The sequence below is a fragment of the Phodopus roborovskii genome, unplaced genomic scaffold (genome assembly GCF_943737965.1).
Source record: "Phodopus roborovskii unplaced genomic scaffold, PHOROB, whole genome shotgun sequence".
NCBI lineage: Eukaryota > Metazoa > Chordata > Mammalia > Rodentia > Cricetidae > Phodopus > Phodopus roborovskii.
The window spans coordinates 11,140,793-11,168,773 of NW_026126407.1; the positions used below are offsets into that span (position 1 = coordinate 11,140,793).

At 45.7% G+C, this 27,981-nt stretch overlaps 1 protein-coding gene across 1 annotated transcript; it reads left to right on the plus strand.

Moving 5' to 3' along the window:
* Window positions 1-7,365: 7,365 nt before the first annotated feature.
* On the plus strand, window positions 7,366-22,458 carry Pelp1 (proline, glutamate and leucine rich protein 1). Its single transcript, XM_051180204.1, has 17 exons — window positions 7,366-7,653; window positions 10,470-10,534; window positions 10,897-11,002; window positions 13,638-13,787; window positions 13,971-14,042; window positions 17,381-17,440; window positions 17,693-17,843; window positions 18,152-18,284; window positions 18,391-18,478; window positions 18,823-18,911; window positions 18,992-19,108; window positions 19,224-19,371; window positions 19,478-19,637; window positions 20,170-20,225; window positions 20,390-20,596; window positions 20,692-22,164; window positions 22,313-22,458. The coding sequence occupies exons 1-17, from the start codon at window positions 7,405-7,407 to the stop codon at window positions 22,403-22,405; spliced, it is 3,417 nt and encodes a 1,138-aa protein (XP_051036161.1). The 5' UTR covers window positions 7,366-7,404; the 3' UTR covers window positions 22,406-22,458.
* Window positions 22,459-27,981: the final 5,523 nt, after the last annotated feature.

A 27,981-nucleotide genomic window follows, 5' to 3' on the forward strand; every position in this document is an offset into this window, starting at 1 on the left:
AACTGCTGGATTCTTGAACCTTCCATTGGTAGATAGCTATTGTTGGACTAGCTGGGCCACAGCCTGTAAGCCATACTAATAAATCCCCTGGATACTTGCATACATACACACATACATACATTTCTTAAGTTCTGTTCCTTGTGAATTTGTATCTTAAACACCGAGACCGTCAATCAGGCAGAAAGTAAGTTAGCCCTTCCTCCCCTCCCCTACTTCTTTTCTTTTCTTCCCTTTTTGAGACAGAGTCTCACTATGTTCCCCTAGTTAGCCTTCAGTTGGTGGACAAAGGTGATCCTCCCACCTCAGTCTCCCAAGTTGCCCAGACCACAGGCAATAACCACCAGATGTACGTATGTTTATTATAGTGATATGAGTTATAGAAGATGCACATGCATACTGGAGAGATAGCTCAGTGGTTAAGAATGCATACTGATTTTACAGAAGACCCAAGTTTAAGTCTCAGCACCCATGTTGGTGCTCAGAACCACCTATAACTCCAGCTTCAGGGGGATCTGCCCTCCAAGGGTACTTCTACTCATGTGCACATACCTACACAAAGACACAACACACACAGAGTTAATAACAAACAAATAAGTAATTAAAATAAAAAGAAAGTGTACATGATACATTGGAGAAAAAGTCTTTTTAACAAATAGTACAGGGAAAACTGGATACTTAATATGTATATATATGTATCTATATGTAGATACCTACATATAATATTTGTAGAAAATTGAAACTAGATCCCTATCTCTTACCCTGAACAAAGATCAATTCAAAATATACCAAAACTACTAGAGAAAAATATAGGGAAAACACTTCAAGATACTTTTAAGTATAGGCAAGAGCTTTTGAATATGACTCCAACAGGTTAGTAAAAATGAGAGCTGATAAATGATGCAGGCATGGGGATTCGTACCTTTAAACTCAGCACTTGTGAAGGTGAGGCAGGAAGAGCAGGACTTCAAGGTACAGTGAGTACAAGGCCAGCCTGTGCTATATGAGACTCCTGTCTCAAAAAGAGAATGGAGCTGGAGAGATGGCTCATCAGTTAAGAGTACTAGGGGATCTGGGTTCAGATCCCAGCATCCATATGGATCCCAGTACCCACATGATGGCTCAAAATCATCCATAATTCTAGTCCCACAGGATTTGATCCCTCTTCTGACCTCCGTGAGCACCAGACACACATGTGGTGCATAGACGCGCATGCAGGCAAAGCACTCATGCACATAAAATAAATAAATAAATCTTTTGTTTTAGTTTTGCAAGACAGGGTTTCTCTCTGTAACAGCCTTAGCTGTCCTGGAACTCACTCTGTAGACCAGGCTGGCCTCAAATTCACAGAGACCCGCCTGCCTCTGCCTACCGAGAGCTGGGATTAAAGGTGTGTGCCACCACTGCCCGGCAAAATAAATAAATCTTAAAATAAAAGTCTGGTGTGATTGCTAAAAGCTATGAACAATCATAAAGACCTGAGTTCAGATTCTACTAATCAATCTGGGTGTGATCTTTCACATACTTGTAATCCTAGGGCTGTGGGGACAGGAGGATCACTGGGCCTCACTGGATGGCAGACACGCGCGCGCGCGCGTGTGTGTGTGTGTGTGTGTAGTTGGGGGGGCAGAGTTAATTCCAGGGTCAAGGAGAAACCTTGCTGAAAAAGAATGAGATGGAGAAGAATGCCTGTTCTGGCCTCCGTGAGCTTGTAGAAGCATATACCTGAACACATGTATACATGCATCACACATAACAACAAAACAAAAGCAAGTGACCAAGTGATTTTATTAAATTGCAATACTTCCACACAGCTAGGTATGGTGACAAACAACTTTAATCCAGCAGTTGAGAGGCAGAGGCAGGTGGATCTCTTTGAGTTAGAGACCAGTCTGATCTACAGAGCAAGTGAGTTCCAGGCCAGCCAGGTCTGCTCTGCACAGTGAGGGATTTCAAAGCTGGCAAGCAGGCAACCAAGCAAGCAAGCAGGCAATCAGGCAGGCAGGCAGGCAGGCAGGCAAGTAAGCAAGCAAGCAAGCAAAGCTTCTCACAGAAAGAAAACAGCAGAGCATAAATATTTGCTAGATATTCATTTGATAGATTACTATCAGAAATACACACATAAAGAACCCCAAGCTCAGGGCTGGGGAGATGGCTCAGTGGTTAAGAGCATTGACTGCTCTTCCAGAGAGCCCAGGTTCAATTCCCAGCACCTACAAGAGTAACAAATGTCTGTAACTCCAGTTCCAAGTGATCTAAGTCCCTCTTCTGGTTTGTGAGGACTGCATGCATGTAGTGCACAGACATACATGCAACAAAACATAAATATGTTCACAGGCAAACATGGGGTGGAGACAAAGTCCAAACTGAAGATCCCTATCAGATCCCTCCCCTTGGAACTTGGAGGGGAGACCCCTTGGAAGACAGGGTGGAAGAACTTGTAGGAGCCAGGAGGTCAAGGGCACAGGAGGACAAAATCACTTAGTCGATTCCCACAGAATTAACAAAGCAGGGCTCATAGGGTCTCACAGAGACTGAAACGGCACACACAGAGCCCGCATGGATCTACAGTAGGTCTTCTGAATACATGTTATGGTTGTTGGCTTGGTGTTTTTGCAGAACTCCTAACAGTGGGAGTGGGGCTGTCTCTGACTCTTGCCTGCTCTTGGGACCCTTTTTCTCCTACCTGGTTACCTTGTCCAACCTGGAAATGAGGGTTTGAAACCAGTCTTACTGTATCTTGTGATGCTGTCTTCGGTAGATATCCCTGGGAGGAGGAATGGATCTGAGGGAGTGGTGGCGGTGGTGGGAGGAGTTGAGGGAGAGGAGGCTGTGGTCAGGATGTATTGCATCCTGAAAAAAGAAAAAAGGCCAGGGAGAGGGAGCCAAAGCTGAACAGACAGTTCTCAGTGGCAGATAAATACACAAATAAATGTTCAACCTCTTTCAGCCACTAGGATAACACAGGAGTGAAAGTCAGGAGTGGTGTCCTGAGTGCCTGTCATTTCATCAGTGAGATGGTAGAGACAGAAGGACCAAGGTCATCCTCAGCTATAGGAAGTTCAAGGTTAACTTGAGCTATGTGACTCTCTCTCTCTCTCTCATACGCGCGCGCGCGCGCGCACACACACACACACACACACACACACACACACACACACAAAATCTCACCATCACCACTACCACCACTAAAACCAAAACATCAAAACTCTATCACACTCTCTCTTTCTGCCATTTCTGAGGAGGCAGCCCTTTCTGTCTCTGTCTTTCTTTCTCTCTTCCCTTCCCTTGCTCCTTTACTTTCCCCCAATTACCTTTCCACATAAAAAAAAAAAACCAAACAAACAAAATAAACCCAAAACCCTACTACAGCAAAAATTTATTTCATCCCAGTCAAAACAGTTATTATCAAGAAAACAACACATGCTGGCGAGGACGAAGGGGCAAGAAAGAAGGGTATAAATGTACCCTGATACACTGCTGATAAGGAGTGTAAATCAGTCCAGTGGTTATTGGGATCCAAACAGACTTTTTTTTGAGAGAGCAATAGCATAACTATGAAATGGCTCAGCCCTGCCACTCCTAAGCTCACTTGAAGGGGTACCTGGCACTGCTCACAATAGCTAGCCATGGCCTCCAGGTGCTCATCGAGTAAGAACACACAAAGAAAATTAAGCATATATTCAGCTACAATGAAGAACAAAATCATGTCTCATGCAGGAATATGGAGATCATTGTGTTAAGTGAAATAAGCCAGACTCAGAACATAAGGGTCACATGCTCATTTTCTTTTTCTGCTTGTTTGTTTCGTTTTTGTTTTTTTGAGACAGATTTCTCTGTAGCTTTGGAGGCTGTCCTGGAACTCACTTTGTAGACCAGGCTGGCCTTGAAGTCACAGAGATCTGCCTGTCTCTGCCTCTCGAGTGCTGGAATTAAAGGCGTGCCCACAGCCACTCTGAAGTTCACATATTCTTGAATATGTAGAATCTGTTTTTTTTTTTTTCTTTTTAAAGACAAGAAAGTCTGTGTAGGAATTGGGAAGAGAAAGGGGACCAGTATGCAGGGGAGGGGAAGCAATGGACAAGAAAAGATGATAGGAGTACATGATTCATATATATGGAAATGTGGTCATGAGAGCCAGGTGTGGTAGTACATGCTTATAATCCCAGAACTTGGAGAGTTAAGGACTAAGGATGCTGATACGAGTCTAGACTAGCGTTTATACTGAAACTCTGCTTGAGGAGTTGTTGGGGGGTGGTTCATGACAGCTAGGTGAGATGATGTCGATATAAGCCTTTAACACCAATCCTCAAAAAGCAGAAGCAGGAAGGTTGTGTTAATCCCTCCAAATGAGAGTAAAGACCATTTCCCAAATTCTTTTAATTGAATTAAGCAAGGTCTATGTTCTGTCAGACTATCTCCCTAAAGTGGGTTTGAGGGAATAGCATCAAACACAGGAGGAGGTTGGGCTTATATTAGCCCATAAACTGCAAGGCTAAGGAGTTTTCAAGGGTTTTTGGTTATAAGAACTTGGCAGGATGTTTCAAAATTATTTGGCAAAATAGTTTATCTTCTCAGGGTGGAGGTTAGAGTATTAGGGTGTGGAACAAGTCAAATTCCAGAATATGGGTCAAGACATAGTCAAACCCAAGTTTTATAGAAAACATGAATGAACTTATTTTGACCTCGTAACAAGATGGCTTCTAATTTTAAGATGGAGTCGGGCTGATATGTTGTTTGCTGCAAGTTTGAGGCCAGCCTACTTGGAGAGAACTTGTCTCAAAGCACCTCCAAAATATATACTGTATATACTGTATATACTATTAAAAAAACAAACAAACAAACAAACAAAAAACCAAAAAACAAAAGGGAAAAGGGCCAGTTCAACTGAGAGAAGGAAGCACTTGCTGAAACTCCCTAAAGTTATCCTCAGAGCTCCACAAGTGCACTGTGGCATGTACCTCTTCCTACACCACACACACACACAATCATCACCACACACCACCATCACCAGCACACACCCCCATACCACCATCATTACCACCACCCCCACCACAATCAACACACACACACACACACACACACACACACACACACACACCAGTCAAAAATGAGGATCACTTGGTCAAATATCTGCCTAGCTTGCATGAGGCCCTGGGTTCAATCCCCAGCACCGAATGAATTAGGCATGGTAGTACAGGTTTGGAATCCCAGCACTTGGCAGGTAGAGGCAGAAGATTCAGGAGTTTAATGCCATCCTTAACGAATTAGGGAGTTCAGCAGCCTAGGCTACCTAAGACCTTGCCTTTAAAAATTGTGAGTCTGAGCCGGGCCATAGTGGTACACGCCGTTAGTCCCAGCACTCCAGAGGCAGAAGCAGGAGGATCTCTGAATCTCTGAGTTTGAGACCTGTCTGGTCTACCAGAGCTTGTTCCAGGACAGGCTCCAAAGCCACAAAGAAACCCTGTCTCAAAAAAAAAAAAAAAAAAAAAAAAAAAAAAAAAGTGAGTCTTGGTGATGGGGATTGGCTTGAGGCTACTTAAAAAGAAGGCTGGAGGATGAAAAAAAAAGGGGGGGGGGAGAAAACAAAAAAAAGCATCTCCCTGCCAAAAAAACACGAACAAAAGACTAGAGGAAGAAAGGAGAAATGATACTTGTATACGTTGAGGTCAGATCATATAGATTCTTGTATGTGTAAGAAAACAGAATTTTCTTCTGACATTTAGAAGCCACTGAAGGGCTCTAAGCAGGGAATGACAAGAACTGATTTATAGTAAGCTGTGATGGCTCCTGCCTATAATTCCAGCACTTGAACTGCCACAGTTCTAATGCCAGCCTGTCAAAAAGCAACAACAACAACAACAACAATAAAAACTAATGATTTGTATTAGAAAAGCCTAATTTGGTTGTTGTGTGGTGTGCCCACTACTAAGGGAGATAAGAAGGCAAGAAGAGGTGAAAGACCTAAAAAGTAATGTTAATGATGGACTAACCTAGAAACCAATATCTGTTCCTTGGAATTTGCTAGCTTCCTCTCACAAGGCCCTGAGATAAGAATTCACACTGCCCCTCCTTTCCTGTGAGTCAAGAGATAGCTGTAACTCTGGTTTGCCCAGACAAGATGAATTAGCACACCTGAAGCCCTAAGATCTGCTGACCCTAATAGCGAGACCATCCGGCCTCCAAGGGTCAGGTACTCAATGGACAGAGGGTCCCACCCTCTCCCTAAGCTTGTGGGTTTGCCTTTAAAAACACCTGGGCCCAGGGGAGGGGGCTTCTCCCTAGCCTGCATGCTGGAGGAGCCCGTTTGCGCAAACGTTTCCTGTTCATTAAAGCCTCTTGCGTTTTTGCAGCAACTGGACTGGACATTGAGTTCTTGGGGTATCGACCGAACCTGGAAGACTCCTCATTCTGAGGGTCTTACAGAGGTTGTAAGAGGTCATGAGAGAGGGTGATGATATAGACAAGGGTGGTGTTAGAAATTGAAAATGGAAAAAAAAAAACCCAAAACCCTATTTGGGGTGTGTGTGTGTGTGTGTGTGTGTGTGTGTGTGTGTGTGTGTTGTTTTAACTGGTGTTGAGGATTGAACAGAAGGATTCCCTCATGAAGTAAACACTACAACTGGGTTATATCCTCAGTCCAAGCTAATGTATTTTGAAAGCAGAATCGCAGGACTTGAGAATTGGGTAGGAAATCAAGAACATACACGGCTATTGAATCTGAATCTAACAATTACTTAAGTGCACAGTTATAAGGATGTCTATGGCTAGGATATTAGAGAAAGGTGGGGGCAGTAGTTAAGTATTCAAGAATGCAATGACTAAATCATGGCACAGCCAATGAAATTAATGCAGAGGCCCACCCTATGTGAGTGGTCAAAGCCAAAGGCAAACTCTACTCTTGCAAAAACAAACTATGTTTGTGTGTAGACTAATATAAATACACACATTACTGTGGGAGTGAGTGCCTGGGGGACAGAATGGCACTTCTCTTTTTACTTCACGGCATGTGCAGTTTGACCTTGTTTTTCCTTTGTTGGAAATGCAGTTCAGACTTGGGAGTTGACTCTTTAGAAAGGATTACTGAGACCCGGGCGAAGATGACCAGAAACCGAATTGGATGGAAGCCTTTCAGATTCCGCGCCTTTCCTGGTGACCACGTGTCTGGCCAGCGGAGCTCCACCTCCGCCCCGCCCTCCGGCGCCTGGTCCTGGGCAAGTGGCTCCGGGGTTGTCTTGGCGCCCGCAATCCCCATACATTGCGCATGCTCCCTCCTGCAGCAAGGGCGTCAGCCCCCATTTATCCAGTTCAGGCAGTCACAGCCCCCTCCTCAAGACCCCTCCCCGAGCGGTGTGCGTCGCGCCATGTTTGCGTCATCACGCTACGCCATTGCTCGAGCCCGGGAAGATGGCGGCTGCCGTTCTCAGTGGGCCCTCCGCGGGCTCCCCGGCTGGGGCTCCTGGCGGGACTGGGGGTCTCTCTACGGTGGGGTCGGGCCCACGACTGCGTCTGCTGCTGTTGGAGAGCGTTTCTGGGTTGTTACAGCCGCGAACGGGGTCCCCCGTTGCCCCTGTGCATCCCCCAATTCACTGGGCCCCGCATTTGCCTGGGCTCATGTGCTTATTGCGGCTGCATGGGACAGTGGGTGGGGCTCAGGTAAGTCCGTGGCTCGCTTGGTCACCGTGGGAAGGCTGGCGAGGCAGCCAGGACTGTGATCACGCCTTCTTGAAGCTGCAGCTGCAGCTGTGAGCTGGAGGAGAGGAGAGCCGAGGGTAGAGATTAGTCCTCGCTTAACATTCGGGATGAGATTCACGTGTTTCATTATTTGCTGTTTCTCCAGGTAAAAATTAGGCCCTGTTTCTGTTCGGTCATTGATAGGCACAAAGGAATAAAAGGACTCAGTTCTATGCAAGGTCACTTAACTAGTTGAATGTTTTTCAGCATTTTTCTTTTGGTGAAACTTTTTTTGGGGGGGGTTCCCTGGACTAATTGAACATGAATATTTAGTAGCTCTTAGCCTAGGACCTAATCTACTATTAGGCGCTTCAATTGCAGCCATGATGACGATGAGCAAGATGGTGTGACACAAAATTGAATCTGGTATGAAGCCCCTAACCCGGTATAGAGTATTGAGATTGCCCCCAAAGGACCTGGCGTTTAAGATGAGCAGAGGTTGGATAATGAAAGAAAGTGGAAGGGGTGGTTATAATGTTAGAGGACACTTACGTGGGAAGGAACGGAAAATAAGGACATTGTTTATTAGGGGTTTACATGTTGAAGGAAAGAGAATGGTAGAGTTGAGGCTGGTGAGGTAGGTAGACTGGCATTGTCATCCTCATTACGTGGATGACTTCTATAAGCAGTCTGTGTAGTTCTGCCTTTTTTGTTTTCTTTTGGAGACAGGGTCTCACTATGTGGCCCTGATTGGTCTGGAGCTCATTGAGCTGTGACTGCCCACACCTGGGATTGCTGGGATTAAAGTTGTACGCTATCTTGCTCAGGTGTGTGAGCTTGTTCATGTTGATGGACTTGGACGAGGGTAGCACGATGCACAAATCAAAGCCATAGGAAAACCGTGAGGTCCTTAAGTTCCCTTTTGTAGACAAGGTCTCTTGGCTATTGTGTAAGCCACGCAAGACAGCCCCAAGAGCTTCTGTTGATGCTTTTGCCTATTTCTCCATAGGGGACACTGAGGTCACAGATCTTATACTGCTATTATGTCTGGCTTTTACATAGGTGTGTGTGTTTGCCTGCATGGTTGTATGTGCATCATGTATGTACTCAATGCCCATGGAGGTCAGAAGGGCATTGGATCTGCTGGAACTGGAGTTGCAGATGGTTGTGACCCACTACATGAGTGCTGGCATTTGAGCCTGTGTCCTTTAGAAGAGCAACAGTACTCTTAACCACTGAGCTGTCTTTAGCCTTTGTTTATGTATTTCTGGGTGGCCTACATCTTGCTCTGTAGACCATACTGGCCTTGAACTCAGAGATCCACCTGCCTTTTTCCTTCCTCAGTGCTGGGATTAAATGTGTATGCCATAGACTTCACTTGTGGGTTTTGTTTGTTTTTGAGACAAGGTTTCTGTGTAGTCCTGGAAGTCCTGGAACTCATGCCAGGCTGACCTCAAAGTCAGAGGGCCACCTGCTTCTGCTTCCTGTGTGCTGGGATTAAAGGCATGCCCCATTACCCCTGACTTCACCTGTACTTTGAGTTAAAGTCAGGTGTGGAGTTCCACTTGTGTTAGGTTCTCAGAGCTCAATGTTTTGGACTTGGACCATTTTGGACCTTCTAATTGTGGATACTCAGCTGTGTTTACCTTTTGGATTTCTTATTTACACTTTTCCTCCACCTGGGAAATAAGCTACCCAGCGCCTAAAACAATGTTTGTCCTAAAGTAAATGTTAAGTACACTATTAAACACGTACTGGATAAATGAACGAACAATTTCTCCTACCTGAGTAAGGACCTTTTTAATATGAAAGTTCACACTCCTTTATTTTGTATATGTACAGATGTACACATGCCATGGTGCACATTTGGAGGTCAGAGGACAACTTTGGGAGTTGATTCTCTTACATGTAGGTTTGGGGAATCAAATGCAAGTTGTCAGGCTTGTTGAGCTAAGTAGATGGTCCTGGGATCTTACTTTATTCAACTGTGCCTTCTTCATTTGACCAGTGCAATGTGGAATTAGCAAAAATGAGGCAGGTGGTGGTGGCACACACTTTTAATCCAATACTTTGGAGGCAGAGGCAGTCAGATCTCTGTGAGTTTGAGACCAGCCTGATCTACAAAGCAAGATTCAGGACAGCCAAGGCTACACAAAGAAACACGGTCTGGAAACCCCTCACCTCCAAACAAACAGATAAAAATGAATAAATGATATCAGCTGTGCCATTTGGAATTAGCATGAATGATTTCTAACCTTTGGGAGATTGGGTGTCCAAGAGGCGTCTAGTGCTTTAGGCAGTGTGGCAGGGAGGCTGCTTATAAAAGGGCTGATATGACACCACTTTCTGTGTACGAGGAAAGGGTTGGAAGGAGGACTGGTTGAGTCCGTGTTTGTGTTAAGCCTGGAATATGAGGAAGAAAGTGTTTCTCCTCGTGACAGAAGATGCATTCAGCTAGTATTCCTGGAAGTCTTTATGCTAGGTGCTTTGTAGGGATAAGGGATATCTTGTGCCTTATTGAAATCTAGTAGATGAGTTGGGCTGCTCTCTCTTAACTCTGATTTTTTTTTTTTTTTTTTCCTTCGTTTTTTGGCATGGGAAATGAGGGAGGAAATCAGACAAAGAATTTGAGGAAACAGACTGAAGGACAGACAGCTGTGGTGGCTTTTTTGAACTCAGAAAATGCACCTTCAGAAAACCTTCCTAGGTGCAGGGACAGTAAAAGGCTTGGAGAATTTCTTCTGTATCTTTAGTGACCTTTGCCTGATTCACCCCTGTTTTTTTTCCTCTGCTTTTAGAATCTTTCAGCTCTTGGGGCTTTGGTGAATATCAGTAATGCACATCTTGGTTCCATTAAAACTCGGTAAGTCTTTTACGGTGTGCCTTTAGGAAGTGGGTTGAGTGTGGATTTGCCTATCCTTTGTCCCCACCCCATGAATTCAAGAGGTTTTTTCCTGTTCCAGATGCTGGGGTGGGGGGAGTTTCCCTTTTGTGAGCTCACTTGGAATTAAGCTCATCATTTCTGTCTGCCATTCCTCACTGAGTTAGCTCTGCTTTCTTCTTTGATAAACCTCCACACTCTGAGTCCTCCTTCAGTCTCAGGACAGAGAAGCCACAGTAAATTTGGGAATGGAGTCTTAATTACAGCCCAGTGAAAATAAAGGAACAGTCAGTAGGTTTCTCTGAAGTCTGTTCTCCACCTCCTTATCACCCTCTTGTTTTAAGGTTTGAAGGCCTGTGTCTGCTGTCCTTGCTGGTGGGGGAGAGCCCCACGGAGCTGTTCCAGCAGCACTGTGTTTCTTGGCTTCGGAGCATTCAGCAGGTGTTGCAGGTAAGGATCTGCTCCCCTCCATCCTGCCCCCAGTATGGGTCGAGTGTTTGGACATTAGCTCTGGAGACAGAGTGAGTGAAAACAGTTTTCTGCTTTGTGAACAGAGATTAGGCTTTGAATAGAGGTCTTTCTAAACTTCCCAATAGTTTTATCTGTTAGATTACTTCATTTGTCATTTCACACTCTCAGCTACATTTTGTGTCTTTTCCTGAGGAACAATACCTCTGAAGTTTTCTATAAGTGTGTGTGTGCGCGTGCGTGCGTGTGTGCGTGTGCGCGTGTGTGCGTGTGCGCGTGCGTGCGTGTGTGCATGTGCGCGCGCGCTTCCCCCATAACACATCTGTCTAGTCCTGTAGTAACTGTCTCTTTCTGACTCTGAACTATGCTGCCTCGGCACTATTGTGTTGGGGATTAAGAATTCAGTAGATGTAACTTGGAGACTATGAAAAACATAGTGGCGACAGTGAATTGGTGGTGATGACATCTTCACATTTGAAAACTTCATTGTGGGTGCTGGGTAAAGAAAGAACAAGTAAGGAGAGGACTGGAAGCAGAAGGATCAGGTAGATGGCACTATGGGGAGTAGAGGAGAACATTTGCAGTAGCCTGGAGGAGGGTGGTAGTAGTGAAGCTGATAGAGGGAGGTGGGTTTGACAGCCAAGTGAGCAGTCTCATTATTGATTGATTGATGGGCTTTAGGGAGAAGATAAGACCAACATTTGTGGTCTTCAGAAACCTTGGAAGGCAGTCAAGGCTCAGAGGGAATAAATGAAAGCACTGAGTATGACCTGGAGTGTTGAGTAGCGGTCCTTTCGGTAGGCATCCTCTGGATATGACCTATGACCAGGACCTGGAAGAGGGCTTCTGTTGGGGTGTTTTACCAGGGAGTTGTCAGCATTTAGCCAATAGTGAAGATGAGGGTGGGTTTGGTATGTGTCCTTGCCAGTTCTGAATGGTCAGTGGAGGAGGAGTTCACTGAAGAGACTGAGACTGACACAGAGCAAGCCAAAGAGATCACCAGGATTGTGGGTTGGATGGAACCCAATGGAAGAGGGAGGAGTAAGTAAGGTTGTGAGTTGGGTGGATTCCAGGGGAGTATGTGAGGAAAGAGGGAGCAGTCACTTCTATTTATCTTCCTGGGAGTGACCTCTGTTTCTGCTCTTGAGGTGGAAGAGGACTGACCCAGAGTCATTTACAACATTAGTTCACAAGACTAGTAGAAGTAGTATTTGCAGAGCTGTGGACACAAGCTAGACTGGATTGGGAAGAGAAGCAACTGTGAGAGAAGAGGGAGAAGGGAAGGAGATACAAGATCCTTTCAAGATCTTGATTGTCAAGGAAGCCAGAATTGGGCAGTCTTGGGATTTGGGGGTAGAGTTTGTATTTGCTCAAAGGATTTCTAAGATGGGCACAATTTGAACCTGTGTGGGTGTCAGTGGGAAGAGAAGAAAGGTTAGTATTAAGCCAGTGAAGGGGTTGTGTATGGGCAGCAGTAGGGGCTTGTAAAGCAGGAGGAGGAAGGGAGGTGAGTAGGGATGGATGAGGGTGCCTGATTTTTCAGGTTTGGAGGTTGAAGGCTAAGGTAGCCCTGGTCTTTGGCTTCAGTTTTTTTTCTGCTAAATTGAAGGTAAGGCCATGCAGGGTGACGTGATGGGATGAATTGGGTTTTGAAAGTTCATGGAGAAAGCTAGCTGAAGAGAAATGTAGTAGAATTGCTGGATAGTGTTGAAGGCTTGTTTGTAGTTCATGGGCCCAATTATTCACTCTTTTTAAAATTTTAAGGAATTTGTCAAGATGGCTTAGTGGGTAAAGCCACTTGCTGCCAAGCCTTAGATAACCTTAGTTCAGTTCTGGATGTGATAGAAGGGAAAACTGACTCCTGAGAGTTGTCCTCTGACTTCCATGCTCCTGCCTTCACAGATAAACAAATGGGGGGGGGGGGAGGGAAGAAAATGAATTATTTCTGAGCTAAGAGAAAACCCAGGCTGTCCTCCCAAGTCCTGGTCTCTGGCCACCATCCTGCCTTAGCTCCTTTGCTAGCTGGGACTATAGGCACACAACAGTTGCTTGGCTGTTCATATTTTCTTTGTTAATATTCTTGTATGTGTTGTTGGTTTAGAAGAAGGTATATGCCAAGTGATCCTCCCCCCCCCCCACATAAGTTCCTGTTAAGTCCTGAAATCAAGTAGCTTTTCCTCATGAAGTGTGAATTTAACTTGGAGAAATGGGGCAGAGAATGCAGTATGGGGGTAATAAAGACTTTGAAATATAAACACAAATCTTTTAAGGTGTGGCTTTGCCTCTTTTTTTTTTTTTTTTTTTTTTTTCTCTTTTTTTCTCAAACAAATTTCCTGGGAACCAGATGTATTTTTGTAATTTACTATTGTTGAGGTTCTGGGGACAGAGCCCAGTGCTTTATGCATGCTAGGCAAGCTGATGTCTCCAGTTTTCCAGACATTAGACACTAAAATGTAAACACATCCTTTCTATAAACACATAGGTTCCTTTTGTCATCTCTATTCTCTTCCTTGGTGATGCTAAATGTGATGGTAATGTTGATGTTAGCTGTGGTGTTTTAAAAGCCTTCCAACAACAGTGAAGGTGAGGTTTGCAGCATGGGTGCCTTTGCTTTCAGTCCCAGGACTCCCCAACCACAATGGAGCTGGCAGTGGCTGTCCTGAGGGATCTGCTCCGATATGCATCCCAGCTTCCTACACTGTTTCGGGACATCTCTACCAACCACCTGCCTGGGCTTCTTACCTCCTTGCTGGGCCTCAGACCAGAGGTGAGACTGCAGTTCTGGTTCTCATGCTGTTTGGATTAAAGAACGTTACAGGAACTGCTTAGGGAGTAGGACTCGGGGAGTGTGAGGGTTAGAAAATAGTGACTGACTTAAGGGGGATGGACATTATGGGCCAGCGATGGAAGGTGCTTGGCCTCTTCCTTCTGATTTCTGCTTTTCCCACAGTGTGAGCAATCAGCTTTGGAGGGAATGAAGGCGTGTGTGACCTATTTTCCTCGGGCTTGTGGTTCTCTAAAAGTAAGTACTAATGGAAGGAACTGTAATAGCTCTCCACCTTAGATTCTATCCCTGCCATTTCTAAACTTACTGTATAACGATACTACCTCGGAGTACTTATTTAGTCCTTACAGTAAGGGCATTGTTGTAAATTTCCTGCCTACGATGAGTAAGGGTTTGGAGCTTGTGTCTGTCTGATGTTAGGGCCCATTCTCTAACCCATAAATTCCTTTCCTCTGTTCTCCCTCCCTCCTGCCCTCTCTAATAATTTTTATATTTATTTATTTTTAAATTAAATGTATGGTGTTTTGCCTGTGTGTTTCTCTGTGAGCCACATGTGTCTCTGGTGCTTGTGGAGGCTTGTGAAGGTGTTGGGCCTCCTGGAACTGGAGTTAACAGATGGTTGTGAGCTGCCACATGGGTGCTGGGAACCAAACCTGAGTCCTCTGCAAAAGCAGCCAGTGTGCTTAATGGCTGAACCACTGTTCAACCCCTGCCACCTCCAGCCCTTCCTTTTAATGACTACCCTACCACTGAGATACACTCCAAGTCCCACCCCCTCGATCCCTTCTCCTTTCTGTTCTGCCTATTGAATCTCTAGATTGCTTTGCTTGTTTTTTCTGCTGTCCTATCTGTTCCTGAAATACTAAGTTCCCTTCAGGAAGAATGGTGCTATAGAGACTTTATCAACATCTCACTGTATTTCTGGTTCTGTTTTTCCTGGTTTCAGCTACCCTTGTTCAGGCAGAAATAGTACCATGGATTTGTCATGGATAAGGTGCTTGTCACCAAGCCTGATAAGTCTTCCCTTGCCAATTTTACTCAAAGAAGACTTGTTCTTAAAACTGATCCTAGCATCTCAGCATTTTTTAAAATTTTATTTTCTATTAAGTCAAGAACTTTTCAGCCTTTTCACTTAAAGGAAGTATTTTGCAGCTTCTCTTTGGCCTGCCTGAATTGACAGCATTTGAGGTCATCATAAAGTAAAATAAGGGTTGTTTGAACTTGTGGTACTGTAATTGTTTGACAATGCAGAGAGCAGCTAAGATGCTGAGAAAGAGAATGAAGTTGTGTACAACTCAAGAGCAATCTGTTGTTATTAATCATTCTGGTTTATTATTAAAAGTTATCAAGCTCTTACTGTATCCTGTTTGTAACTTAAATTTTTATTTATTTTTATTTTATATATACATTGCTGTTTTGCCATGGGTGTCAGGTCCCCTGGAGCTGGAGTTACAGACAGCTGTGAGCTGCCATGTGGTTGCTTTGAATTGAACCCGGGTCCTCTGGAAGGACAGTCAGTGTTCTTAACCACTGAGCTATCTCTCCAGCCCGTAACTTAAATTTTATGATATGTCAGTGTGTATAGGGAAAACATAGGCTTGGGGTGGTGGTGCCCTCAGAGTTAGTCTAAGCTGTATAGTGAGACTTAAAAAATTCCAAAACAAAATAAACGGAATACCTACTATACATGTGATTGGAATTTTAAAACCTAGTGTATAGCATATGTATGTATGTAATATATATATATATATATGTGTGTGTGTGTGTGTGTGTGTATATATATATATATATATATATCATAAAAAACATATAACCTATTTATGGTTTCAACCATCTACTGGACATGTTGATGCATATTCTTTTGGGTAAGTATGTATGTGTGTGTGTCAGTGTAACTAGTTACCTACAGTATGTGACCTCTCAAGGCAGGTATTTCTCAGTGAATATATTTGTACTGAATCTTCATTTTCATATGGGTGCTCTTAATTACAGTTAGCAGAATTTATAAGTGATCAAGACATGATTTTTTTTTTCTTGCTGTGTAGTGAACCCAATTCAAGCACTCAGTTACATCCTCAGCCTTCTCAGAGTTATAGTTTAATTTCATGAAACAAAAATGTATGGAAATGGGGTGCTGGAGAGATGGCTCAGAGGTTAAGAGCACTGGCTACTCTTCCAGGGATCCTGAGTTCAATTCTCAGCAACCACATGGTGGCTCACAGCCATCTATAATGAGATCTGGTGCCCTCTTCTGCTGTGCATACATGCAGGCAAAGTTCTGTATACATAATAAATAAATCTTTAAAAAATGTATGGAATTACAAACATTCTATTTTAATTAAAGTGTTTTAAAACAGTTTAAGAATTATAGATTAGGGCTGGCAAGATGGCTTAATGGGGTAAGGCACTTGCCACCAAGCCTGATGACTTGGGTTTGATTCCCAGAACCCACATGGTAGAAAGAAAAAAATCAACATCTACAAGGTATTCATGTGGGAAAACACAAAAATTAAAATCTTTTAGAATAGTATATGTAAACTTATTAACAGATTAAATAAGGTCTTTAAGAAAATTTGTATATAATGTGTTCTTGTTTAGGCAGGCATGCATATCCTATGGTACACATGGGAAGTTGGAGAACAACTTTTAGGAGTAGATCTCTCCTGCCGTGGTTCTGGCCATTGGGCTTATGTAGCAAACGCTTTGACTGGATGAGCTGTCTTGCCGGCTTAAATAATGCTGTAATGTAGTAATTTTAAGGTAGAGAGCATTCCTTCAGTAACTAGGTGAAACAGAAATAAAGGTGTGGTGGTGCATCCCTTTAATCTGAGCACTGGGGAAGCAAAGGCAGGTGGATCTCTGTGAGTTCAAGGCAAACCTGGTCTACAAAGCAAGTTCCAAGACAGCCAGAGATACAGAGAAATCCTGTCTCAAAAACAAAAGAAAAAAATTGAGAGATATACTGTATTTTATTTATAGTTACTGAAACTAATGATAGACTTTCCCCCACTATTACTCATGTGTTCACAAACCCCCTTTATTCTACCCCCAAATAAATTGTGGACCATAGGCTAGACACTTATTCCAGGCCTTCTTGTATGAGGCAGGTGGTTTGCTCACAGACAGGTGGCAGCTCTGAGATTTGCTGCCTTTGCTCTGCCCCCCAGCCTGTTCTTGTGACCCAGTCCCATACCCATCCCTCTGGGCAGAGCAATAATTCTAACCTGGATCCTTATTTCTCTATGTCAGCTCCTATAGTTGGACTGTGGGTATTTCTGTTTTTCAGAACTGTCATTTTGGCTTAGAGAGAAATATGACTGTCATTTGCAAAAACTAGCAGAGGGAGCCCAGTTGTTTTGGGTTCAGGGGTCAGGCCTTTTCTCCCAGGAAGGAGGCTAAAGAACCAGAGCTCACGTGCAGGCTGTCTCTACCACAGAAATGGACCTGCTAATACCTGCCCCCGCCCCATGGGTGCATCATGCTTCCTGTGTCTATAAGAAAGCAGAATCTCGGGTGGAAAGGCTGCTGTGGAGAATCTTCTCGGCACTGCCCCATAACCTCTTTCTTCCCTCCAGGGCAAGCTCACCTCCTTTTTCCTGTCTCGGTTAGATGCTTTGAACCCTCAGCTCCAACAGGTAAAGGGAAAGGAGAGGCACAGAGTCTAGGGGCTCTGACCTGGAGTATCTTTCATGGCTCATTCTTAGCCATTATTTGTTATAGCATTTGTATTCTCTTCTTGCTTTCTTCCTGTTAACATACACAATTAATGGCTTTTGTCCTCTTGGAGACTTCTGTCTCACTGTTCCTTGAGCTCTTGTTGGTCTGTTGGTGTGGGAGACCCATGGCTGGGCTAGTTCCTTTCTGAGCAGCTTTCTTCCCTTTTGCAGTTGGCCTGTGAGTGTTACTCCAGGTTGCCCTCGTTAGGTGCTGGCTTTTCCCAGGGCCTGAAGCACACAGAGAACTGGGAGCAGGAGCTACACAACCTGTTGGCTTTACTGCACAACTTGCTGGGAACCCTGTATGAGGGAGCAGAGACCGGTAGGGACCTTGTAATCAGGACACAGATGGGCTTCCCCAGGCTGCAGCAGGAGGGGACAGGAGGGTGGTCCAGAGAGGCAGGCCAGTGGGTTTTTGGGCATCAGGGATGAGATCATAAGTGGGTCATCTACCACAAATGAGAAAGGATGGGGGCTGGAGTGGAGATGGTGCAGAGGTTCAGAACACTGACTGCTCTTCCAGAGCATTGGGATTTGAGTCCCAGCACACACACAATGGGCAGTTCACACACATGAGAAAGGAGGGATGGGAGAAAGACAGAGTGTACATGTGTTTGTGTTGCTGCCCAGATCCTGTGCAGAGTGAAGGCCCTGAAGTAGAGATGCTACTTTCCCACTCAGAAGATGGTGGTAACACTCATGTCCTCCTCCAGCTTCGGCAGAGGTTTTCAGGTCTGGCCCGTTGCCTGGGGCTCATGCTCAGGTGTGTAGGTATTGGAGGGAATGGTCTTAGGGCTAGAGAAGTTGAGGTGGGTGTGTGGAGTCAAGCTGGGGTGACTGCTGAGATTCTCTTTGGTCTGGTTCTCTAGCTCTGAGTTTGGGGCTCCTGTGTCCGTTCCTGTGCAGGAGATCCTGGACCTTATCTGCCGGATCCTCAGCATCAGCAGCAAGAATATTGTGAGTGGACTTGGTCTTCCACATGTAGCCTTGCTTGGGGCCCTGGGTACCTGGACAACACCCACACTGTCATCTCTGAACCTGTGTCCCTGACACATGTGCTACTGTCAGTGGGCTTGCTCACACAGAACAGAGCCACCTGTGGTTAGTGCGGAGAGTGAATTTGGGCATGAGCCAAGGCATTGTTGAAGGGCTTGGCTATCCTCTCCTGCAGGATGGGAGACGGGTTTGGGTTGAGTTGGGACAGAGAGCGGGTTCATGTTGTATAGTCTGATACACCCGCTCTCTTTGTGTCTTCCCCTGGTGCTCCTTCTCCATCTTACTTGTGCTGAATTTTCCTCCAGAACTTGCTTGGAGATGGCCCCCTCAAACTGCTGTTGCTGCCCTCTATCCACCTTGAAGCCTTGGACTTGCTCTCTGCACTGATTCTTGCGTAAGTGGGATCGGTCATAGTGTGGAGAAGGGAATGAATATACTGGAAATGAAGGCCACTGTTCTATCCTCTGCCCCCAGGTGTGGAGGCAGACTCTTGCGATTTGGGGCCCTGATCATCCGCCTGCTTCCCCAGGTCCTCAATACCTGGAGCGCTGGGAGGGATACTCTGGCTCCAGGCCAGGAGAGGCCTTACAGGTGATTGTCCAGGAAGGGGATAGAGTGGAGAGGGTGGTGAGGATACGCAGGTGCCCCAGGGACTTGGGCATGTCAGTCCTCTATTGATACCCTGCTTTCCTTGCTCCTACTGCAGCACCATTCGGACCAAGGTGTATGCTATCTTAGAGCTGTGGGTGCAGGTTTGTGGGTCCTCAGCAGGTATGCTCCAGGGAGGGGCCTCAGGAGAGGCTTTGCTCACCCACCTACTCAGTGATATCTCTCCACCAGCGGATGCTCTTAAGGTGAGGGAGACCTTGGTTCTTGTTCCCCCAGCTCCTGTGCCCGTTTCCTGAATGTCCTGACTTCCTGTTTGCCTGTACTTGTGACTGTGTTTCCTTTTACCACAAGCTGTGCGCTACCAGGGGAAGCTCTGATGGAGGTTTGCAAAGTGGGAAGCCAAGTGCCCCTAAGAAGCTAAAGCTCGATATGGGAGAAGCTTTGGCTCCAGCAAGTCACAGGAAAGGAGATAGGAATGCTAACAGTGATGTGTGTGCAGCCGCACTGAGAGGTGGGTTGAAAAACCAGTTGGCAAAGTAGAACATGCAGGATCAGAGACAGTCATGCAGCCTTTGTGCACTCTTAAATTGGGGATCTGGTAGTTTCCCCTGATCTTTCAAGGTCTCAGTTTAATTTATTCAAGCACTTTACATATGCACTGTGTGGCAGGGGCAGTACAAGTACTTGGGGAATCTGTGGATCCATGCCAGTAGAGTTCATGTACCCTGCAGAGCAGGATGCTGTGTGGATTCAGTGTCCAGTGCATCTGGTGATGTAGGCAGAAGTTAAGTGAATGCCATGCAGTTAGTCGATGACTTTCCTTTGGGTCTCATATATTCTTACTATCTGTTATCTCACTGTCAAGGTGAGGCCAATTCTCCTCAAGTATAGATATACATTGATAATTTCTTACTGCATTGTCAACATCCCTGTTTTATAGCAGTGGAAGAAAACTGAGAGGGTAAACTCCTTGCCCAGGGTAGGCAGTGGCAGAACTGGGTGCCCCTGTTGGTCTGTGTGCCAACATGCTGTTCTTTTCTCAGGCCTGAGCCGGACCATCCTCATGTGTGGGCCTCTCATCAAGGAGGAGACTCACAGGGTTAGTGGAGATGACCCTCAATGAGCCTGGGGAGGGGCTGCTGCTCTGAGCACGTGGGAGTGTTTACCTCAGAGGTGGGCCCACTGAAACCTGGGAACAGGGCCCTGGCCTTGGAGGGTTGGGTGGTCTTGGTGGCATTTGTAGACTCATTGTTTGCTTTTCAGAGACTTCATGATCTAGTCCTGCCCCTGGTCATGACTGTCCAGCAGGGTGAGGTTCTAGGCGGCTCCCCTTACAATAGTTCCTGCTGTCGCCGAGAGCTCTACCGCCTGCTGCTGGCTTTACTGCTGGCACCTTCCCCTCGCTGCCCACCTCCTCTTGCCTGTGCCCTGAAAGTGTTCTCTCTTGGCCAGTACGAAGATAGTCTTGAGGTAATTACTGACTGGGCCAGACCTCTCTTTGACTCTGATGCTTGCCTTGTGAGACCCTGTGTTCTTGATGCTCTTGCCCCTTTTCCTTTCCCCAGGTGTCCTCTTTCTGCTCGGAAGCACTAGTGACCTGTTCTGCTCTGACACACCCCCGAGTCCCTCCCCTGCAGAGCTCAGGCCCTGCCTGTCCCACACCTGCCCCAGTTCCCCCTCCTGAGGCCCCATCTCCGTTCAGGGCCCCACCCTTCCATCCTCCAGGTCCCATGCCCTCCATAGGTGCTATGCCGTCTCCAGGCGCGATACCGTCAACAGGCCCCGTGCCCTCGGCAGGTCCCATTCCCACAGTAGGTTCTACTTCCTTGGCTGCCCCTGTGCCATCCACAGGCCCCGTGCCCTCTCGTCCTGGACCTCCAGCAACAGCCAACCACTTAGGCCTCTCTGTCCCAGGCCTTGTGTCTGTCCCACCCAGGCTCCTTCCTGGCCCTGAAAACCACCGTGCAGGCTCCAGTGAGGACCCTGTCCTTGCTCCCAGTGGGACCCCTCCACCTAGCATACCCCCAGATGAAACTTTTGGGGGGAGAGTACCCAGGCCAGCCTTTGTCCACTATGATAAGGAGGAGGCATCTGATGTGGAGATCTCCTTGGAAAGCGACTCTGATGACAGTGTGGTGATTGTACCCGAGGGCCTTCCATCCTTGCCACCTCCACCACCGGCAGGCAGCCCTCCCCCTGTGTCTGCTGCTGGCCCACCAACGGCCTCCCCTCCCGTGCCAGCCAAGGAGGATTCTGAAGAACTGCCTGCAACTCCAGGGCCTCTGCCCCCGCCTCCACCCCCTCCCCCACCTGTCTCTGGTCCTGTGACCCTTCCGCCCCCACAGCTGGTCCCTGAAGGGACTCCTGGGGCGGGAGGACCCACAGCCATGGAAGAAGATTTGACAGTTATTAACATCAACAGTAGTGATGAAGAGGAAGAGGAGGAGGAGGAAGAGGAGGAGGAAGATGAAGAAGAGGAGGAGGAAGACTTTGAGGAAGAGGAGGAAGATGAAGAGGAGTATTTTGAAGAGGAAGAGGAGGAGGAGGAAGAATTTGAGGAGGAATTCGAGGAGGAGGAAGGTGAATTAGAAGAGGAGGAGGAGGAGGAAGAGGAAGAAGAGTTGGAAGAGGTAGAAGATGTGGAGTTTGGTTCAGCAGGAGGGGAGGTAGAAGAAGGTGGACCTCCACCCCCAGTGCTGCCTCCTCTACCACCCACAGACTCCCCTAAAGTGGCTGAGGCCGAACCTGAACCTGGGCTCTTACTGGAAGTGGAAGAGCCGGGGCCAGAGGAGGTGCCAGGGCCTGAGACAGCTCCCACACTGGCTCCAGAGGTGCTCCCCTCCCAGGAGGAGGAGGAGGAGCAGGAAGGGGGAAGTCCTGCAGCAGGGCCTCCTCGGGAGCTTGTTGAAGAGTCCTCCGCTCCCCCTACCCTTCTGGAAGAGGGGACTGAAGCTGGAGGTGACAAGGTGCCACCCCCACCTGAGACACCTGCAGAAGCAGAGGTGGAGACAGGAGCAGAAGCTGCAGCTGCGCAGAAGGTGAGAGGGTCAGCCAGGGAGGGCACGGGGTGGGCACTGGGCTGACTGGGCTCAGAGTGCGGTTCTTATGCAAGGGAAGAGCCTTGCTCCAGCCTGACCTGCTCTCCTGTGTGTGTGACTGTGAATTTTGTGTCTTTGTCCCTAAAAGGAGCAAGATGACACAGCTGCCATGCTGGCTGACTTCATCGATTGTCCCCCTGATGATGAGAAGCCACCACCTGACACAGAGCCTGACTCTTAACCCCTTCCGCACCCTAACACTTTGTATCCAATAAAGTTATGTCTGTAGATATTTATGTTGCTCTTACCACACTGTTCCCTGCTTGGAGCCTGAGTGAGTCTTGGGGTTTGTTGCATCCTTTCCAGATGTCCCCATTGTTGTCCTCTAGCTGGCTGCATCTTTAATGACCTGAGGAAGAACCACTGGCTTCAAGAAGTAGCCAACTGTCCTGTCAGTAAGTTAGTATTGGAGTTTTCAAGTCTTGTCCCTTGTTTTCTGCAGGAGCTTGCTATGTAGCCCAGGCTGGGCCTGAATTCATAATCTTGTGTCAGCTTCCCTTGTCCTAAGGGCTGAGGTTGTATATGTGTCCCACATGCTTTTATCATGTGAGCTGAGTCACCTTTGGGTGGTCTGCGGTCTGCGGTCTGCTTTTGAGTTGTAGTGCAAGTTGAACTAATTTTTTGAAGAATTTCAAGCCCCAGAGAAATTGTGAGAATATATATATAACCTCTACCCAGATTCACCAGTTGTCAGTATTTTTATTTATATATGTGTGTGTGTATATATATGTATTATTTTTTTCTTATTTTACATATTGAGATCCCAGTTCTCTCTCCCCTCCCATACCTTCCAACCCCCCTTCCTACCCCATCCTCCACTTTACAGGGAGGGTGATGTCTTCCAGGAGGGATCATAAAAATCTGTCAAGTCATTTGGTGTAGGGAGGAAGCCATTATAGGTTAGAAGAGAAATGTTCAGAGGCCTACAAGGATGACCCCTACTAACAATCTGAGCAACAGTGGAAAGGCAACCTTAAATGTCCTTCCCTGATAATGAGATTGATAACTAACTTATATGCCATCAAAGAGCCCTCATCTAGTAGTTGGTGGAAACAGTTGTCAGTATTTTTAACCATATTAGTTTTTTTCCTACCTCTGTATAGACCTGTATCTATAGGTATAGGCCTGTATATACTTAAATAATCTTATGTGTCTATGTATTATGTTGTTGAACTTGGAGAGTAAGTAGACATCATGACCTTTCTCCCCTAGATCTTCAGTGTTAACCTGAGATTAAGAACATAATACTGGTCGGGCAGTGGTGGCTTATGTCTTTAGTCTCAACACCAGGGGGATCTCTGTGAGTTTGAGGCTATCCTGGTGTACAGAGCAAGTTCCAGGATGTCTAGGGCTACACAGAGAAACCCTGTCTTGAAAAACCAAAATAAATGAAAGAATAGAATACTGGAGGCTGGGGGTTGGAGAGGTGGCTCAGCGGTTAAGAGCTGTGGCTACTTTTCCATAGGATCCAGGTTCAGTTTCTAGTACATATATGGCAGCCCACGTCTGCCTGTAACTTTAGTTCCAGGGGATCTTACACCTTTTACTGGTCTCCATGGACACCAGGCTTACAAACATATATGCAGGCAAAAACTCGTACGCAAAATTAAAAACACCAACACTCCCCAAAACAAACAAATGCAGCCATGTGCCGGAAATGTACTCAGTTGTAGTGTACTTGTCTAGCATGCATGAAACACTGGAGTGAACCCACAGCACCACATGGAGCTGCACAACACTACATCACAAGGCATGCGGATGCACACTTGTAATCCCAGCTCTCATGGTAGAAGCTGGAGGATCAGAATTGTGTCACTCTTGGCCTCATCGTGAGTTTGAGGCTAGCCTGGGTAACATGAGACTATCTCAACCCCTAAATGCAAACAGACTAAATAATAAAAACAATTAGAATTATCAAACCTAAGAAAAGCTCCAGCAATTCATTAGACTTGATAGTGTTAGAAGTAAAGATGCCTAGTTTTTCACTTTTAGTCCAGTGTTGAAGAAATTGCATGAGCACTTGGCTATGAAACAGATTTTCTGCTGGATGCTTTTGCCCAGCTATCACAGTGTTGTGAATGTGCTTCCATAGCCCCTGCTATGTTGTTAGGTAGACTACTTATAGATGATGGGTTCACTGGGGCACAGTTCCGTTGTCTGGAGGGTTGGTATTGTCTAGATGGTGACAGGGTTATTCACAAAATTTCATGGCTGGGTATATATTTTTTTTTTTTTTACACCTGTGGGTCAAGAGTTCTTATTTGATGGAGATGACCATGTAAGGATCACTGATGGCAAGACTCCTTGTTATTCTCTCAGAAGGGGAAGGAGTCTGATAATCTGGAAACTGTACTTAGGGCATCAGCAGTGGGGATAGACTATAGAGCAGGGTTTTTCCATTTAAATTCTACACTGATAATATATTACTTCAAGAGATCCTAAAAGGTTTGTTGAGAAGTTTTCTGACCTCTGGACTATACCAGGTTGTCTCCCAGGAACCATTTTTGTGTCAGTGTTAATGTAGTCTAGAGATAATTATATGCATTTATGAGCAATTTTGTATAAACATACTTTCACACACACACACACATATATATATATATATTAATGTTAACGACTAGGCCCCAATCTTGTACCCTCTTGACACTTTCATTGTGTCTTACTGGCAAACACTCAGCACCAAGTATGCTATAACCCCTTCTCATAGTTTTATAACTGCATCTTCTAATGATACATGTGTACTTTTGGAAAAAAAGCAAAGATCTATAGGAGGTCAGAAAGATGAATATAGATGACAAGGTCTGTTCACCCCATTTCCCCCCATGTTTCTGTCCTACTAGATTATAACAGTGTTAAAACCAGTCATTTGATACTGTTACAGTAATGAGCCCTGCTTTTGCAACTGCAGATAGATGAAAGTTCTGTCCAGAGATATGGTTGTTGACAAATGATAAAATCTATGTTAATGCAATGGGAAAGTAAAGCAAGGAAAGGAGGTATAGTTTTGTATGTGAGTGCTTTTGTTTATTTTTCAACATTGATGAAAATCTCAAACAAATTGAATTAGATCATTACTGTGTGCCAGTGAACTATATCTCTAATCTCTCTCTCCCCCCCTCTCTCTCCCCCTCTCTCTCTCCCTCTCTCTCTCTCCCTCTCTCTCTCTCTCTCTCTCTCTCTCTCTCTCTCTCTCTCTCTCTCTGTGTGTGTGTGTGTGTGTGTGTGTGTGTGTGCAAATGTGTGTAGGTGCCTGCAGGGCCAGAAGTGTAGGACCTTGTAGAGCTGGAGTTACCAGGGCGATGTAGCCGCCTGATACAGTGCTGGGACTTGAACTCTGGTCCTCTGGAAGGACAGTAAACACTCTAGCACTCATGTATCTCTCCAGCCTGGTAATATTTAAAAGCCTTGGGTAAGATTTGGGAGGACCTTAAGTGTTTTTCCAATGACTTTATGATGCCATGTTCTTTTAATATTCACAATTTTATGGTTTTAGTCTTTTGCTGTTAAAACTTTTTACTCTAGTGCAATGTATAAAGTACAGATTAAATCTTAAGTATTTTATTCAGGTGCCATTTTGGAAGTATGCATCTTCACAGTTTGGAAGCTGCACATATATGTATTTGGAATTCCCATTTGGGTTTATTTCTTTTGTTCTGTTTTCATTGATCTGTGTACACACTTGTACCTTTATGATGTGTCTAACTATCTAACTATCTGGTAGGACAAGTAGTGTCTCCCATTTTTTGTTTTTATTTATTTATTTATTTATTTATTTATTTATTTATTTTAAGACAGGGTTTCAAGTGTAGCCCTGGCTTTCCTGGAACTCGCTTTGTAGACCAGGATGGCTTTTAATTTACAGAGATCACCTGCCTCTGCTTCCTGAGTGCTGGGACTAAAGGCACCACCTGGCTTTTTTTTTTTTTTTAATTTTATTTTATGTACATTGGTATTTTGCCTGCATGTGTGTCTGTGCATGATGTTCATGCCTGGTGCCCAGACAGGCCAGAAAAGCATGTCAGGTTCACTGGATATGGAGTTACAGTCAGTCAGCTGCCATGTGGGTGCTGGGAAAAGAACAGCAAGTGCTCTTAGCTACTAAGCCATTTTCTCCAGCCTGGAAGAGTAGTTAGTTAAAGTGTGTGTTGCCTTGCTTTATAGGAGTGGGGGGTTACTTGGTAAGGGCCAGAATGGGACAGTTGTTCAGACTGTGGTCTCAGACTAATGGGGATTTCTGGGTTAGTAGTGAAGGGAGTAGTGACAGCACATGGGCCACACCATCTCTTCGTTAGTCTTTCAGAGTGTGCGTCTGGCCAGAGGTGAGTGCTCATACAGTTCAGTTGTTCAGATGGTCAATAATCATTCCGAATGGCTTAACAAATCACTTCACCTAGAGCTTTCTTTGGGATGCCGCATGCTTGTCAAAGTCATTTAATTCTAAGTCTTGTCAACTATAAGCCATATTTGGAAGTTAGGAGGCTGATCTTGAGGCTCATTGGACATGTAAGGATTTCATAAAATGTCAGTGTGTAGCCCAGTGGGGGGCTCCATGCTTGATTCCACCAAACCAAGCCAAAGAGAACCACCCACGTGGAGGACTCGGACTTCTACCTTGGGGCCCTTCAGCCTTGTCACCACAGGACGGGGACATGTTTTCATAGAAGTAGAGTTGCAGAAGGTTCAGTGGAGGAGGTGAACAGCGGAGTCACCTGGGATGTGGGGAGGTGTTTGGTGGAACATGGTTTAGAATACCTTGCTTAGGACCTTGTTTAAGAAGCAGGGATTCCTTTAAAAACTTGAGGGAGGTGACTCAATTCAGGAATCTGGAGGAGAGTCGGAGCCCAAGAGATGAAGCTGTATAGGCAAGTCTAGCTGCCCTGTTGTGCCAGTTTGCCCCTTGGCATTCGTGATCTGCCGCCATGTGGCTGTGCACTTACTTGTTTTGTGGATCTTGCCTCTCTCTGGATGTAGCCTCCCAGCCTAGGCCTTCAGGGTTTTGTGGCCACTCAGTATGAGTTAGCTTCCTTATTGTTCATGCTCCCTAGAGATGGGGCTTTAGGAGACGAGCTAGCTGGAGCTGTAGATAATCCAGTCAAAGAGAAGGGCTAGAGAGTGATTTTCTTTTTTTGGGAGGGGGAGAAGGGAGAGTAAAATTTTAAGTATTGAGTTTATGTTCCATCAGGAGGTTCAAGATGCTTTTGGGTTCAGTAGTATATTAATAACAGCATATGAATGAGCAATGTCTCTACGTAGCAGTAACTAAGTATATGTATGGGCTTTGAAGCTCAGGAGAGAGCCCATGGCTAATGATTTGGGGAGGGACAAATCACCCAGGGAGTAGATCTGAAGAGAAGTGATGTGAACATGGAATCCAAATAACACCACGTTCAGGGGCAAAAGGGACCCTTCAGGGAGAGCAAGGCTTAGAGATGGTAGGGTCCTAGCAAAGCGAAGTAGTCAGGCTGGAAGTATACATTGGCTCTGTCCATGCTCGGTTACCCCCTCTTTTTTTTTTTTTTTTTTTTTTTTTGCTTGCTTGCTTGTTTGTTTGTTTTGACACAGGGTTTCTCTGTATAATGCCCCTGGCTGTCCTGTGACTCGATCTGTAGACCAGGCAGCCCTGGTCTACACAGAGGTCTACCTACCTCTTAAATACTGGATTAAAGGTATGTACCCCCATGCACTAGTGTACTAGTGTCCTTTAATGCTGTTTGTGGATTTACATTTTCTATGTTCCCTCATCATATGTACTGAGTC

Coding starts and splice junctions, on each gene's coding strand:
- Pelp1 (XM_051180204.1), top strand. CDS start 7,405: ATGGCGGCTGCCGTTCTCAGTGGGCCCTCCGCGGGCTCCCCGGCTGGG. Junction 13,788..13,970: donor TGCTGGGCCTCAGACCAGAG/GTGAGACTGCAG, acceptor CTTTTCCCACAG/TGTGAGCAATCAGCTTTGGA. Junction 17,441..17,692: donor TGAACCCTCAGCTCCAACAG/GTAAAGGGAAAG, acceptor TCCCTTTTGCAG/TTGGCCTGTGAGTGTTACTC.